The 14,362-nt window shown below is 45.8% G+C and overlaps 1 protein-coding gene and 1 long non-coding RNA gene across 3 annotated transcripts; both read left to right on the top strand.

Moving 5' to 3' along the window:
* Positions 1–272: 272 nt before the first annotated feature.
* On the top strand, positions 273–12,793 carry LOC127922718 (uncharacterized). Its single transcript, XR_008112067.1, has 5 exons — positions 273–317; positions 1,047–1,067; positions 4,473–4,493; positions 7,992–8,018; positions 12,705–12,793. It is a non-coding gene; the product is annotated as an uncharacterized LOC127922718 (long non-coding RNA).
* Positions 7,860–11,035, top strand: LOC127922717 (asparagine-rich protein-like). 2 transcript variants are annotated; one of them, XM_052506596.1, is made up of 2 exons: positions 7,860–8,153; positions 8,574–11,035. In XM_052506596.1, exon 2 carries the CDS (start codon positions 9,313–9,315, stop codon positions 10,240–10,242), a length of 930 nt encoding a protein of 309 aa, XP_052362556.1. In that variant the 5' UTR covers positions 7,860–8,153; positions 8,574–9,312; the 3' UTR covers positions 10,243–11,035. The 2 variants fall into 2 exon arrangements, with proteins under 2 accessions (XP_052362556.1, XP_052362557.1); XM_052506597.1 differs by having other exon boundaries at positions 7,860–8,163; positions 8,539–11,035.
* Positions 12,794–14,362: the final 1,569 nt, after the last annotated feature.

The raw sequence follows: 14,362 nt of genomic DNA, 5'->3' as shown, positions 1-14,362 counted from the left end.
GTGTGTGTGTGTGTGTGTGTGTGTGTGTGTGTGTGTGTGTGTGTGTGTGTGATGTGTGTGTGTGAGTGTGTGACAGAGAGCAACACGATTCTGTAAGCTCTCCTGATGACAGATGCCTCACAATGACATTGTCTGAGTTACATACGATGAGGTACAGCACAGTAGTGGCATATGGACTGTGTGTGTGTGTGTGTGTGTGTGTGTGTGTGTGTGTGTGTGTGTGTGTGTGTGTGTGTGTGTTGTGTGTGCATAACTCATTCCACTTGTATGTCTCCCCCTGGCTTCTATAGGCTGAGAAGAAAGACAAGGAGAAGCAGGTTGGTTTATCTGAGCTTTAAGTTCAACCTCACTCTTCATCCCCTCTACACTTCTCTCATCCTCTTGTTCAATACAGTCATCCCTCCTCTTCACTCCTCTCATCCTCTAGTTCAATATAGTCATCCTGTCTCCTATCTCTCCTATATCCTACTGTCCCCTATATCCTGTCCTCTCCTATATCCTTCCCCTAATATTGTTTCATCCCTCCCGTCTCTTCCTGTCTCCTGTACCCTGTCTCCTACTGTTCCTATATCCTGTCTCCTCCTATCTCCTCTTGTCTCATATATCCTGTCTCCAATATCCTGTCTCCTCCTTTCTCCTATACCCTCTATATCCTGTCTCCTATCTCCTGTCTCCTCCCGTCTTCTTCCGTCTCCCGCTGTCTCTTCCTGTCTCCTGTATCCTGTCTCTTCCTGTCTCCTGTATCCTGTCTCTTCCTGTCTCTTATGTCCTCTCTCCTACTGTCTCCTCCGGTCTCCTATATCCTTTAACCTATCCTTCACACAAGCGTTAATCTTTTTCTATAAATTTGAGTTCATGAGTTCATGTGCGTATGTGTGAATTTGTTTGCCTTTGGGAATGTGTGTGTGTGTGTGTGTGTGTGTGTGTGTGTGTGTGTGTGTGTGTGTGTGTGTGTGTGTGTGTGTGTGTGTGTGTGTGTGTGTGTGTGTGTGACCGGTCATGTACTTTGCGTGAGACTAAAACTCTCTACTTGCTGTCCTCTGAAGGAGGACAACATCAGCAAAAAGGTGGGTGGTTTTTTATCGCCACAATACTGTGGTTTACATTTAGAAGTTAGTTGAGTGTGTGAGCAAGTGTGACATTGAGGATGAGAGGAATGTACAGGGCTAAGCGCAGCACTTGAGATCTAGAGGGTGAAGTATAATGCAGAATAGACAGAAGTACCTGTTCACAGTATGAAGCCGAATCACCGTATACAGTTCATAGACAGGAACCTAATGACGGTTTCCATATGCACAGCCACCGTCCTAGGAAGCGAGGAAGTGAATGAGTGTGCTACACAACACAGATATGCGTTCCAAATTGCACCCTTGTCCCTATATAGTGCAATAGTATTGAGCCTTATGAGCCCTGGGCAGTAGTGGTACTTTATAGGGAATAGGTTGGCATTTGGGATACAGCCAGGGAGTTTATCATTAGTTAGAGTGCGTCGCCTACTGCTGTTCTATAACTGCTGAGTGATTGGCCAGTGACTCAGCCATTTCCCAGAATCCTGTTCAGGATACAGTTCCTTTCCTGCTAGCTGAAACGTTCTCATTTGGAACCTGACCGTTTGAGCAAAACAATATTTAGTTTTCTCAGTTAACGGAGACATGAGTCTAGATTGTGTCAGGGGGACCACATGCATTGTGACTGAGAATACACTACATGGCCAAAAGAGAACATCTCATTGCAAAACCATGGGCATTAATATGGAGTTGGTCCACCTTTGCTGCTAAAACAGCCTCCACTCTTCTCAGAAGGCTTTCCACTAGATGTTGGAACATTGCTGCAGGGACTTACTTCCATTCAGCCACAAGAGCATTAGTGAGGTCGGGCACTGATGTTGACGATTAGATCTGGCTCCGCAGTCAGCGCTCCACCATCCCAAAGGAGTTCGCTGGGGTTGAGGTCAGGCTCTTTGCAGGCCGGTCAATTCCTTACACTTCGATCTAGACAAACCTTTTTGTATGGACCCCGCTTGTGTGCATGGGGGCATTGTCATGCTGAAACAGGAAAGGACCTTCCCCAAACTGTTTCCACAAAGTTGGAAGCACAGAATCATCTAGAATGTCATTGTATGCTGTAGCGTTAAGATTTCCCTTCACTGGAACTAAAGGGGCTCGAACCACGAAAAATAGCCCCCAGACCATTATTCCTCCTCCACTAAACTATACAATTGACACTATGCATAGGGAAAGGAAGCGTTCTCCTGGTATCCGCCAAACCCAGATTAGGGATGTCCACATACAGTGCATGGCTTCGGGACAAGTTTCTGAATGTCCTTGAGGGCCCAGCCAGAGCCCAGACTTGAACCCTATCGAACATCTCTGGAGAAACCTGAAAATAGCTGAGCAGCGACGCTCCCCTGTTTAAGTATTCAGACCCCTTTACTTTTTCCACATTTTGTAACGTTACAGCCTTTTTTCTAAAATCAATTAAATAAAAACATTTAATCAGGCGAAACGCAATACCCCATGACGACGAAGTGAAAAAGTGTACATTTTTGCAAATGTATTTATAAAAATAACATAAATACCTTATTTACATAATTATTCAGACCCTTTGTTATGATACTTGAAATTGAGCTCAGGTGCATCCTGTTTCCATTGATCATCCTTGAGTTGTTTCTTCAACTTGATTAGAGTCCACCTGTGGTAAATTCAATTAATTGACATGATTTGGAAAGGCACACACCTGTCTATATAAGGTCACACAGTTCACAGTGCATGTCAGAGCAAAACCCAATCCATGACGTCGAAGGAATTGTCCGTAGAGCTCCGAGACAGGATTTTGTCGAGGTACAGATTTGGGAAGGGTACAAAGAATTCTGCAGCATTGAAGATCCCCAAGAACACAGTGGCTTCCATCATTCTTAAATGGAAGAAGTTTGAAACCACCAAGACTCTTCCCAGAGTTGGCCGCCTGGCCAAACTGATCAATCGGGGGAGTAGGGCCTAGTCAGGAGGTGACCAAGAACCCGATGGTCACTCTGACAGAGCTCCAGAGTTCCTCTGTGGAGATGGGAGAACCTTCCAGAAGGACAACTATCTCTGCAGCACTCTATGGCCAGATGGAAGCCACTCCTCAGTAAAAGGCACATGACAGCCCGCTTGAGTTTGACAAAAGGCACCTAAAGGCCTCATACCATGAGAAACAAGATTCTCTGGTCTGATGAAACCAATATTGTACTCTTTGGACTGAATGACAAGCGTCACATCTTGAGGAAACCTGGCTCCATCCATACGGTGAAGCATGGTGGTGGCAGCATCATGCAGTGGAGGTGTTTTCCGTGGCAGGGACTGGGAGATGGGAGACTAGTCAGGATCGAGAGAAAGATGAATGGCGCAATGTAGAGAGAGAGCCTTGATGAAAACCTGCTCCATAGCGCTCAGGACCTCAGACTGGGGTGAAGGTTGACACCCTAAGCACACAGCCAAGACAATGCAAGACTGGCTTCGGACAAGTTTCTGAATGTCGCTGAGGCCCAGCCAGAGCCCGGACTTGAACCCGATCGAACATCTCTGGAGACCTGAAAATGGCTGTGAAGGACGCTCCCCATCCAACCTGACAGCTTGAGAGGATCTGCAGAGAAGCACGGGAGAAATCTTGGTTTAATAAATATATTCAAATTTATTTATATAGCCCTTCTTACATCAGCTGATATCTCAAAGTGCTGTAAAGAAACCCAGCCTAAAACCCCAAACAGCAAAGCAATGCAGGTGTAGAAGCACAGTGGCTAGGAAAACTCCCCTAGAAAGGCCAGCACCTAGGAAGAAACTTAGAAAGGAACCAGGGTATGAGGGGTGGCCAGTCCTCTTCTGGCTGTGCCGGTGGAGATTATAACAGAACATGGCCAAGATGTTCAAACGTTCATAAATCACCAGCATGGTCAAATAATAATAATCACAGTAGTTGTCGAGGTGCAGCAAGTCAGCACCTCAGGAGTAAATGTACATTTTCATAGCCGAACCAATAGAGGTGTGCCAGCTTGTAGCGTCATACCCAAGAAGACTTCCGGCTGTAATCGCTGTCAACGGTGCTTCAACAAAGTACTAAGTACGTAAAATGTGATATTTCAATTTATTTTATTTTATACATTTGCAAAAATGTATACATTTTGTAATTGTCATTATACAGTATTGTGTGTAGATTGATGAGGAAAACAACAATTGAATCCCTCTTAGAGTAAGGCTGTAACGTAACTAAATGTAGAAAAGTCAAGGGTCTGAATACTTTCCGAAGGCACATTGTTCTTCTGGCCATGTAGTGCACTTCTAAAGTTATATTGAACACTAGTATACTAGGGATCTGTTAAACACTTACCCATCTATTCTATGTAAACTAGGACATGACCATCGTATTTGTGTCTCACTGTCATCTGTTTTAATATGGTTTGTCCTTTTCTCTCCCCCACCCCTCTCACACTCTAGTCAAAGAATGAAGTGAACAAGGTTTGTCTTCCCCATTCACCCCCTCCCACCAATACGATACTGTGTTCTACACCCTATTCACCCCCCTCCCACCAATACAATACTGTGTTCTACACCTATCTTCACCCCCTCCCACCAATACGATACTGTGTTCTACACCTATTCACCCCTCCCACTCAATACAATACTGTGTTCTACACCTATTCACCCCCTCCCCAATCTGATACTGTGTTCTACACCCCTATTCACCCCCACCAATACGATACTGTGTTCTACACCCTATTCACCCCCACCAATACGATGTGTGTTCTACACCTATTCACCCCCACCAATACGATACTGTTTCTACACCTATTCACCCCCACCAATACGATACTGTGTTCTACACCCTATTCACCCCTCCCACCAACACGATACTGTGTTCTACACCCTATTCACCCCCCCACCGATACGATACTGTGTTCTACACCCCTATTCACCCCCCACCAATACGATACTGTGTTCTACACCCTATTCACCCCCACCAATACGATACTGTGTTCTTAACCCTATTCACCCCACCAATACGATACTGTGTTCTACACCCTATTCACCCCCCACCAATACGATACTGTGTTCTACACCTATTCACCCCCCCACCAATACGATACTGTGTTCTACACCTATTCACCCCCCCCCACCATACGATACTGTGTTCTACACCCTATTCACCCCCCCCACCAATACAATACTGTGTTCTACACCCTATTCACCCCCCCACCAATACGATACTGTGTTTCTACACCCTATTCACCCCCCACCAATACAATACTGTGTTCTACACCCTATTCACCCCCCTCCCACCAATACGATGCTGTGTTCTACACCCTATTCACCCCCCCGATACTGTGTTCTACCCCCTATTCACCCCCACCAATACGATACTGTGTTCTACACCTATTCCACCCCCCACCAATACGATACTGTGTTCTACACCCTATTCACCCCCCCCCACCAATACGATACTGTGTTCTACACCCCTATTCACCCCCCCACCAATACGATACTGTGTTCTACACCCTATTCACCCCCACCAATACAATACTGTGTTCTACACCCTATTCACCCCCACCAATACGATACTGTGTTCTACACCCTATTCACCCCCACCAATACAATACTGTGTTCTACACCCTATTCACCCCCCCACCAATACGATACTGTGTTCTACACCCTATTCACCCCCACCAATACGATACTGTGTTCTACACCCTATTCACCCCCCCCTCACACAATACAATACTGTGTTCTACACCCTATTCACCCCCCCACCAATACGATACTGTGTTCTACACCCTAATATATGCCATTTAGCAGACACTTTTATCCAAAGCGACTTACAGTCATGTGTGCATACATTCTACGTATGGGTGGTCCCGGGGATCGAACCCACTACCCTGGCGTTACAAGCGCCATGCTCTACCAACTGAGCTACAGAAGGACCACCCTATTCACCCCCCACACAATACAATACTGTGTTCTACACCCTATTCACCCCCCCACCAATACAATACTGTGTTCTACACCCTATTCACCCCCCCCCAATACAATACTGTGTTCTACACCCTATTCACCCCCCACCAATACAATACTGTGTTCTACACCCTATTCACCCGCCCCACCAATACAATACTGTGTTCTACACCCTATTCACCCCCACCAATACAATACTGTATTCTACACCCTATTCACCCCCCCCCACCAATACAATACTGTGTTCTACACCCTATTCACCCCCCCCACCAATACAATACTGTGGTCTACACCCTATTCACCCCCCCCACCAATACAATACTGTGTTCTACACCCTATTCACCCCCCCACCAATACAATACTGTAGTCTACACCCTATTCACCACCCCACCAATACAATACTGTGTTCTACACCCTATTCACCCCCCCACCAATACAATACTGTGTTCTACACCCTATTCACCCCCCCCCACCAATACAATACTGTATTCTACACCCTATTCACCCCCCCACCAATACAATACTGTATTCTACACCCTATTCACCCCCACCAATTCAATACTGTGTTCTACACCCTATTCACCCCCTCACCAATACAATACTGTATTCTACACCCTATTCACCCCCTCACCAATACAATACTGTAGTCTACACTCCATTCACCCCCTCATCAATACAATACTGTATTCTACACCCTATTCACCCCCTCACCAATACAATACTGTATTCTACACCCTATTCACCCCCCCACCAATACAATACTGAATTCTACATCCCATTCACCCCCTCACCAAAACAATACTGTATTCTACACCCTAATCACCCCCCACCCACCAATACAATATTGTAATCTACACCCTATTTACCCCCCCCCCCTCCACACCAATACAATACTGTATTCTACACCCTATTCACCCCCACACCAATACAATATTGTAATCTACACCCTATTTACCCCCCCAAACCAATGCAATACTGTATTCTACACCCCATTCACCCCCCCACCCACACCAATACAATACTGTATTCTACATCCTGTTCACCCCCCACCTACACCAATGCAATACTGTATTCTACACCCTATTCACCCCCCAGCAATACAATACTGTATTCTACACCCCATTCACCCCCCACCAATACAATACTGTATTCTACACCCTATTCACCCCCCCACCAATACAATACTGTATTCTACACCTATTCACCCCCCACCAATACAATACTGTATTCTACACCCTATTCACCCCTCACCAATACAATACTGTATTCTACACCCCTATTCACCCCTCACCAATACAATACTGTATTCTACACCCTATTCACCCCCTCCCCCACCAATACAATATTGTAATCTACACCTATTTACCCCCAAACCAATGCAATACTGTATTCTACACCCCATTCACCCCCCACCCACACCAATACAATACTGTATTCTACATCCTGTTCACCCCCCACCTACACCAATGCAATACTGTATTCTACACCCTATTCACCCCCCCCAGCAATACAATACTGTATTCTACACCCCATTCACCCCCCACCAAAACAATACTGTATTCTACACCCTATTCACCCCCCACCAATACAATACTGTATTCTACACCCTATTCACCCCCCACCAATACAATACTGTATTCTACACCCTATTCACCCCCTCACCAATACAATACTGTAGTCTACACCCCATTCACCCCCTCATCAATACAATACTGTATTCTACACCCTATTCACCCCCTCACCAATACAATACTGTATTCTACACCCTATTCACCCCCTCACCAATACAATACTGTATTCTACACCCTATTCACCCCCTCACCAATACAATACTGTAGTCTACGTAGCAACTGACACCATTGGAGAAACATTGGATAGGGTTGTATGGTAAATTGCCTACAGCATAATAGTCAACATATGGTGTCTGCTGATGTTATAAACTCAACCTTTTATTTTCTCCTGTCCGTTTTTCTGTTTTCTCTCATTTTTCTATGTCCTTCTGGATAGATTGAAGCCACAGCGGGCATGAAGAAGGTAAGCTGAGGAAGAGACCAGATCAGACAGGTTGAGACAGTGAAGGTAGGCTGAGGTAGAGACCAGATCAGACAGGTTGAGACAGTGAAGGTAGGCTGAGGTAGAGACCAGGTCAAACAGGTTGAGACAGTGAAGGTAAGCTGAAGTAGAGTCCAGATCAGACAGGTTGAGAGACTGTGAAGGTAGCTGAGGTAGAGACCAGGTCAGACAGGTTGAGAGACAGTGAAGGTAGGCTGAGGTAGAGAGAGACCAGATCAGACAGGTTGAGAGACAGGGAAGGTAAGCTGAGGTAGAGACCAGGTCAGACAGGTTGAGAGACAGTGAAGGTAAGCTGAGGTAGAGACCAGATCAGACAGGTTGAGAGACAGTGAAGGTAATCTGAGGTAGAGACCAGGTCAGACAGGTTGAGAGACAGTGAAGGTAAGCTGAGGTAGAGACCAGGTCAGACAGGTTGAGACAGTGAAGGTAAGCTGAGGTAGAGACCAGATCAGACAGGTTGAGACAGTGAAGATAAGCTGAGGTAGAGACCAGATCAGACAGGTTGAGACAGTGAAGGTAGGCTGAGGTAGAGACCAGGTCAAACAGGTTGAGACAGTGAAGGTAGGCTGAAGTAGAGTCCAGATCAGACAGGTTGAGAGACTGTGAAGGTAGCTGAGGTAGAGACCAGGTCAGACAGGTTGAGAGACAGTGATGGTAGGCTGAGGTAGAGACCAGATCAGACAGGTTGAGAGACAGTGAAGGTAAGCTGAGGTAGAGACCAGGTCATATAGGTTGAGAGACTGTGAAGGTAAGCTGAGGTAGAGACCAGGTCAGACAGGTTGAGAGACAGTGAAGGTAAGCTGAGGTAGAGACCAGGTCATATAGGTTGAGAGACAGTGAAGGTAAGCTGAGGTAGAGACCAGGTCAGACAGGTTGAGAGACAGTGAAGGTAAGCTGAGGTAGAGACCAGGTCAAACAGGTTGAGACAGTGAAAGTAAGCTGAAGTAGAGACCAGGTCATATAGGTTGAGAGACAGTGAAGGTAAGCTGAGGTAGAGACCAGGTCAGACAGGTTGAGAGACAGTGAAGGTAAGCTGAGGTAGAGACCAGGTCAAACAGGTTGAGACAGTGAAAGTAAGCTGAAGTAGAGTCCAGATCAGACAGGTTGAGAGACAGTGAAGGTAAGCTGAGGTAGAGACCAGGTCAGACAGGTTGAGACAGTGAAGGTATCTGAGGTAGAGACCAGATCAGACAGGTAGAGAGACAGTGAAGGTAAGCTGAGGTAGAGACCAGATCAAACAGGTCACAATAGGGATATGTCTCACAACAGGGATATGTCTCACAACAGGGATATGTCTCACAACAGGGATATGTCTAACAACAGGGATATGTCTCACAACAGGGATATGTCTCACAACAGGGATATGTCTCACAACAGGGATATGTCTCACAACAGGAATATGTCTCACAACAGGGATATGTCTCACAACAGGGATATGTCTCACAACAGGAATATGTCTCACAACAGGGATATGTCTCACAACAGGGATATGTCTCACAACAGGGATATGTCTCACAATAGGGATATGTCTAACAACAGGGATATGTCTCACAACAGGGATATGTCTCACAACAGGAATATGTCTCACAACAGGGATATGTCTCACAACAGGGATATGTCTAACAACAGGGATATGTCTAACAACAGGGATATGTCTCACAACAGGAATATGTCTCACAACAGGAATATGTCTCACAACAGGGATATGTCTCACAACAGGGATATGTCTCACAACAGGGATATGTCTAACAACAGGGATATGTCTAACAACAGGGATATGTCTCACAACAGGGATATGTCTCACAACAGGAATATGTCTCACAACAGGGATATGTCTCACAACAGGGATATGTCTCACAACAGGGATATGTCTCACAACAGGAATATGTCTCACAACAGGGATATGTCTCACAACAGGGATATGTCTCACAACAGGGATATGTCTCACAACAGGAATATGTCTCACAACAGGGATATGTCTCACAACAGGGATATGTCTCACAACAGGAATATGTCTCACAACAGGGATATGTCTCACAACAGGGATATGTCTCACAATAGGGATATGTCTAACAACAGGGATATGTCTCACAACAGGGATATGTCTAACAACAGGGATATGTCTCACAACAGGGATATGTCTCACAACAGGGATATGTCTAACAATAGGATACTGTACCTATAGTCGCCCCAGTACCTTGATCAGGAACCACATGAATATTCGTCAGGAACCACATTAATATTCGATTGTACCTTTGAGTTAATTTATTATTGGTTGTGCCTTTCCTATTACTGTAATTCTCACTGCTGCTGTGACTAACACAGAGCTAGAACCTGAATGGCTGCTATCCACTGCTGTGACTAACACTCTGTGACTAACACAGAGCTAGAACCTGAATGGCTGCTATCCACTGCTGTGACTAACACTCTGTGACTAACACAGAGCTAGAACCTGAATGGCTGCTATCCACTGCTGTGACTAACACTCTGTGACTAACACAGAGCTAGAACCTGAATGGCTGCTATCCACTGCTGTGACTAACACTCTGTGACTAACACAGAGCTAGAACCTGAATGGCTGCTATCCGCTGCTGTGACTAACACAGAGCTAGAACCTGAATGGCTGCTATCCGCTGCTGTGACTAACACAGAGCTAGAACCTGAATGGCTGCTATCAGCTGCTGTGACTAACACAGAGTTAGAACCTGAATGGCTGCTATCAGCTGCTGTGACTAACACAGAGCTAGAACCTGAATGGCTGCTATCAGCTGCTGTGACTAACACAGAGCTAGAACCTGAATGGCTGCTATCAGCTGCTGTGACTAACACAGAGCTAGAACCTGAATGGCTGCTATCAGCTGCTGTGACTAACACAGAGCTAGAACCTGAATGGCTGCTATCAGCTGCTGTGACTAACACAGAGCTAGAACCTGAATGGCTGCTATCAGCTGCTGTGACTAACACAGAACTAGAACCTGAATGGCTGCTATCAGCTGATGTGACTAACACAGAGCTAGAACCTGAATGCCTGCTATCAGCTGATGTGACTAACACAGAGCTAGAACCTGAATGGCTGCTATCCGATGCTGTGACTAACACAGAGCTAGAACCTGAATGGCTGCTATCAGCTGCTGTGACTAACACAGAGGCAGAACCTGAATGGCTGCTATCAGCTGCTGTGACTAACACAGAGGCAGAACCTGAATGGCTGCTATCAGCTGCTGTGACTAACACAGAGGCAGAACCTGAATACCTAGAGCGGATGTGACTACTAAAGAAAATTACTGTTACTGTATATTTATATATCCTTTAAAAAGCACAATGCCCCCTAGCCGCACTACCGATTATGGGCCTCTGTCATCAGCCACCACACCAGCAGGTGGCACTAGTCACATGGTGATTTTATAATATGGCGGTATTCTAGAGTCTACATCCTGTAAGCCACAGGGTCCCTTTCCACTCTCCTGATGTATTTTCAAGGTTTAGACAGATCAGAAATGACCAGGGGACACAGAGGTAGAGAGGGGAGAAAGTCGGAAGGGTCTTCTCTGAGATGGAACCCTGGTCTCCGGCATTGAGTCGCATAATGTGTTGAGAGCAGCCACAGCTCCTACCACAACAGGGTCCCTTCAGGACAGTTGACGGGCTGGAACAGTGAATGGACCTGTGAATGAACCAGGGTCAGGAGGGATATTGTTAACGTCAGGCCTGCAGTAAATGAACCAGGGTCAGGAGGGATATTGTTAACATCAGGGTCAGGAGGGATATTGTTAATGTCAGGCCTGCAGTAAATGAACCAGGGTCAGGAGGGATATTGTTAACATCAGGGTCAGGAGGGATATTGTTAATGTCAGGCCTGCAGTAAATGAACCAGGGTCAGGAGGGATATTGTTAACATCAGGGTCAGGAGGGATATTGTTAACGTCAGGCCTGCAGTAAATGAACCAGGGTCAGGAGGGATATTGTTAACGTCAGGCCTGCAGTAAATGAACCAGGGTCAGGAGGGATATCGTTAACATCAGGCCTGCAGTAAATGAACCAGGGTCAGGAGGGATATTGTTAACGTCAGGCCTGCAGTAAATGAACCAGGGTCAGGAGGGATATTGTTAACGTCAGGCCTGCAGTAAATGAACCAGGGTCAGGAGGGATATTGTTAACGTCAGGCCTGCACTGCGGATGCCTTGTTTCATTCAGAGTGAATTGGAGAAACTTGGTATCAAGGTTAACAACACTCAGATCCAATGCTAGAACAGGAGTCATGGTTTCCTTTGACTGAAATTATTGCTGAGGTGTGTATTGTGCAGAGAGGTTTTAGGATAGGAGAATGTTTCTACACTAGAGTTTTGCTTTGTCTCCTCTTCAGTGATATTCTGGTGTAACTCAGAATAGGTCACTACTCGTGAGGTGGTGAGACTGTTACTGCGCATGAGATGACAACGGGAATACTTGACTAACCTGCCATTATCTCTCTCTTACTCTCCCTCCCTCTCTATCTCTTACTCTCATTTTCTCTCTCTCTCTCTCTCTCTCTCTCTCTCTCTCTCTCTCTCTCTCTCTCTCTCTCTCTCTCTCTCTCTCTCTCTCTCTGTCTCTCTGTCTCTCTGTCTCTCTCTCTCTCTCTCTGTGTCTCTGTCTCTCTGTCTGAAGCTGGATTCGGAAGCTGCAGACATCTTGAATGACCTGCAGGTCAAACTGGCCACCGTCCTGGACAACCTGAGCGCCATGTTCGGCAGGAGGTGAGCCAATCAGAAACACCCTACCACAATTAGGGCCCCTAAAGGGCTAGGGCCGTCTCTGACTGCATGTGGGTATGGATGTGGGTACGCAGACCCGCGAGCCACTGCAGCCCCTCATGATGAGTTCAGGTTTTTGTGTCCCCCAGACCCAAAATTGCCCATCCCAGGTCTACAGGGTGATAGGTAGCTTAGACCTCCTACTCTACTCTACAGGGTGATAGGTAGCTCAGACCTCCTACTCTAGTCTACAGGGTGATAGATAGCTCAGACCTCCTACTCTACTCTACAGGGTGATAGGTAGCTCAGACCTCCTACTCTAGTCTACAGGGTGATAGGTAGCTCAGACCTCCTACTCTAGTCTACAGGGTGATAGGTAGCTCAGACCTCCTACTCTACTCTACAGGGTGATAGGTAGCTCAGACCTCCTACTCTAGTCTACAGGGTGATAGGTAGCTCAGACCTCCTACTCTAGTCTACAGGGTGATAGGTAGCTCAGACCTCCTACTCTAGTCTACAGGGTGATAAGTAGGTAAGACCTTCTACTCTACTCTACAGGGTGATAGGTAGCTCAGACCTCCTACTCTAGTCTACAGGGTGATAGGTAGCTCAGACCTCCTACTCTAGTCTACAGGGTGATAGGTAGCTCAGACCTCCTGCCCTAATCTAGTCTTCTATATTTTTACTATTTTCTACATTGTAGAATAATAGTAAAGACATCAAAACAATGAAATAACACATATGGAATCATGTAGTAACCAAAAAAGTGTTAAACAAATCAAAATATATTTAAGATTCAAATCAAATCAAATCAAATCAAATTTTATTTGTCACATACACATGGTTAGCAGATGTTAAATGCGAGTGTAGCGAAATGCTTGTGCTTCTAGTTCCGACAATGCAGTGATAACCAACAAGTAATCTAACTAACAATTCCAAAACTACTGTCTTATACACAGTGTAAGGGGATAAGGAACATGTACATAAGGATATATGAATGAGTGATGGTACAGGGCAGCATACAGTAGATGGTATCGAGTACAGTATATACATATGAGATGAGTGTGTAGACAAAGTAAACAAAGTGGCATAGTTAAAGTGGCTAGTGATACATGTGTTACATAAGGATGCAGTCGATGATGTAGAGTACAGTATATACATATGCATATGAGATGAATAATGTAGGGTAAGTAACATTATATAAGGTAGCATTGTTTAAAGTGGCTAGTGATATATTTACATAATTCCCATCAATTCCCATTATTAAAATGGCTGGAGTTGGGTCAGTGTCAATGACAGTGTGTTGGCAGCAGCCACTCACTGTTAGTGGTGGCTGTTTAACAGTCTGATGGCCTTGAGATAGAAGCTGTTTTTCAGTCTCTCGGTCCCAGCTTTGATGCACCTGTACTGACCTCGCCTTCTGGATGATAGCGGGGTGAACAGGCAGTGGTTCGGGTGGTTGATGTCCTTGATGATCTTTATGGCCTTCCTGTAACAACGGGTGGTGTAGGTGTCCTGGAGGGCAGGTAGTTTGCCCCGGTGATGCGTTGTGCAGTCCTCACTACCCTCTGA

Source organism: Oncorhynchus keta, unplaced genomic scaffold, assembly GCF_023373465.1.
Source record: "Oncorhynchus keta strain PuntledgeMale-10-30-2019 unplaced genomic scaffold, Oket_V2 Un_contig_26808_pilon_pilon, whole genome shotgun sequence".
Lineage (NCBI taxonomy): Eukaryota > Metazoa > Chordata > Actinopteri > Salmoniformes > Salmonidae > Oncorhynchus > Oncorhynchus keta.
This window is presented reverse-complemented; position numbering and strand designations above follow the sequence as displayed.

What these genes read in the sequence shown, in the direction of transcription:
- LOC127922717 (XM_052506596.1), top strand. Translation starts at nt 9,313, where the DNA reads ATGTCTCACAACAGGGATATGTCTCACAACAGGGATATGTCTCACAAC.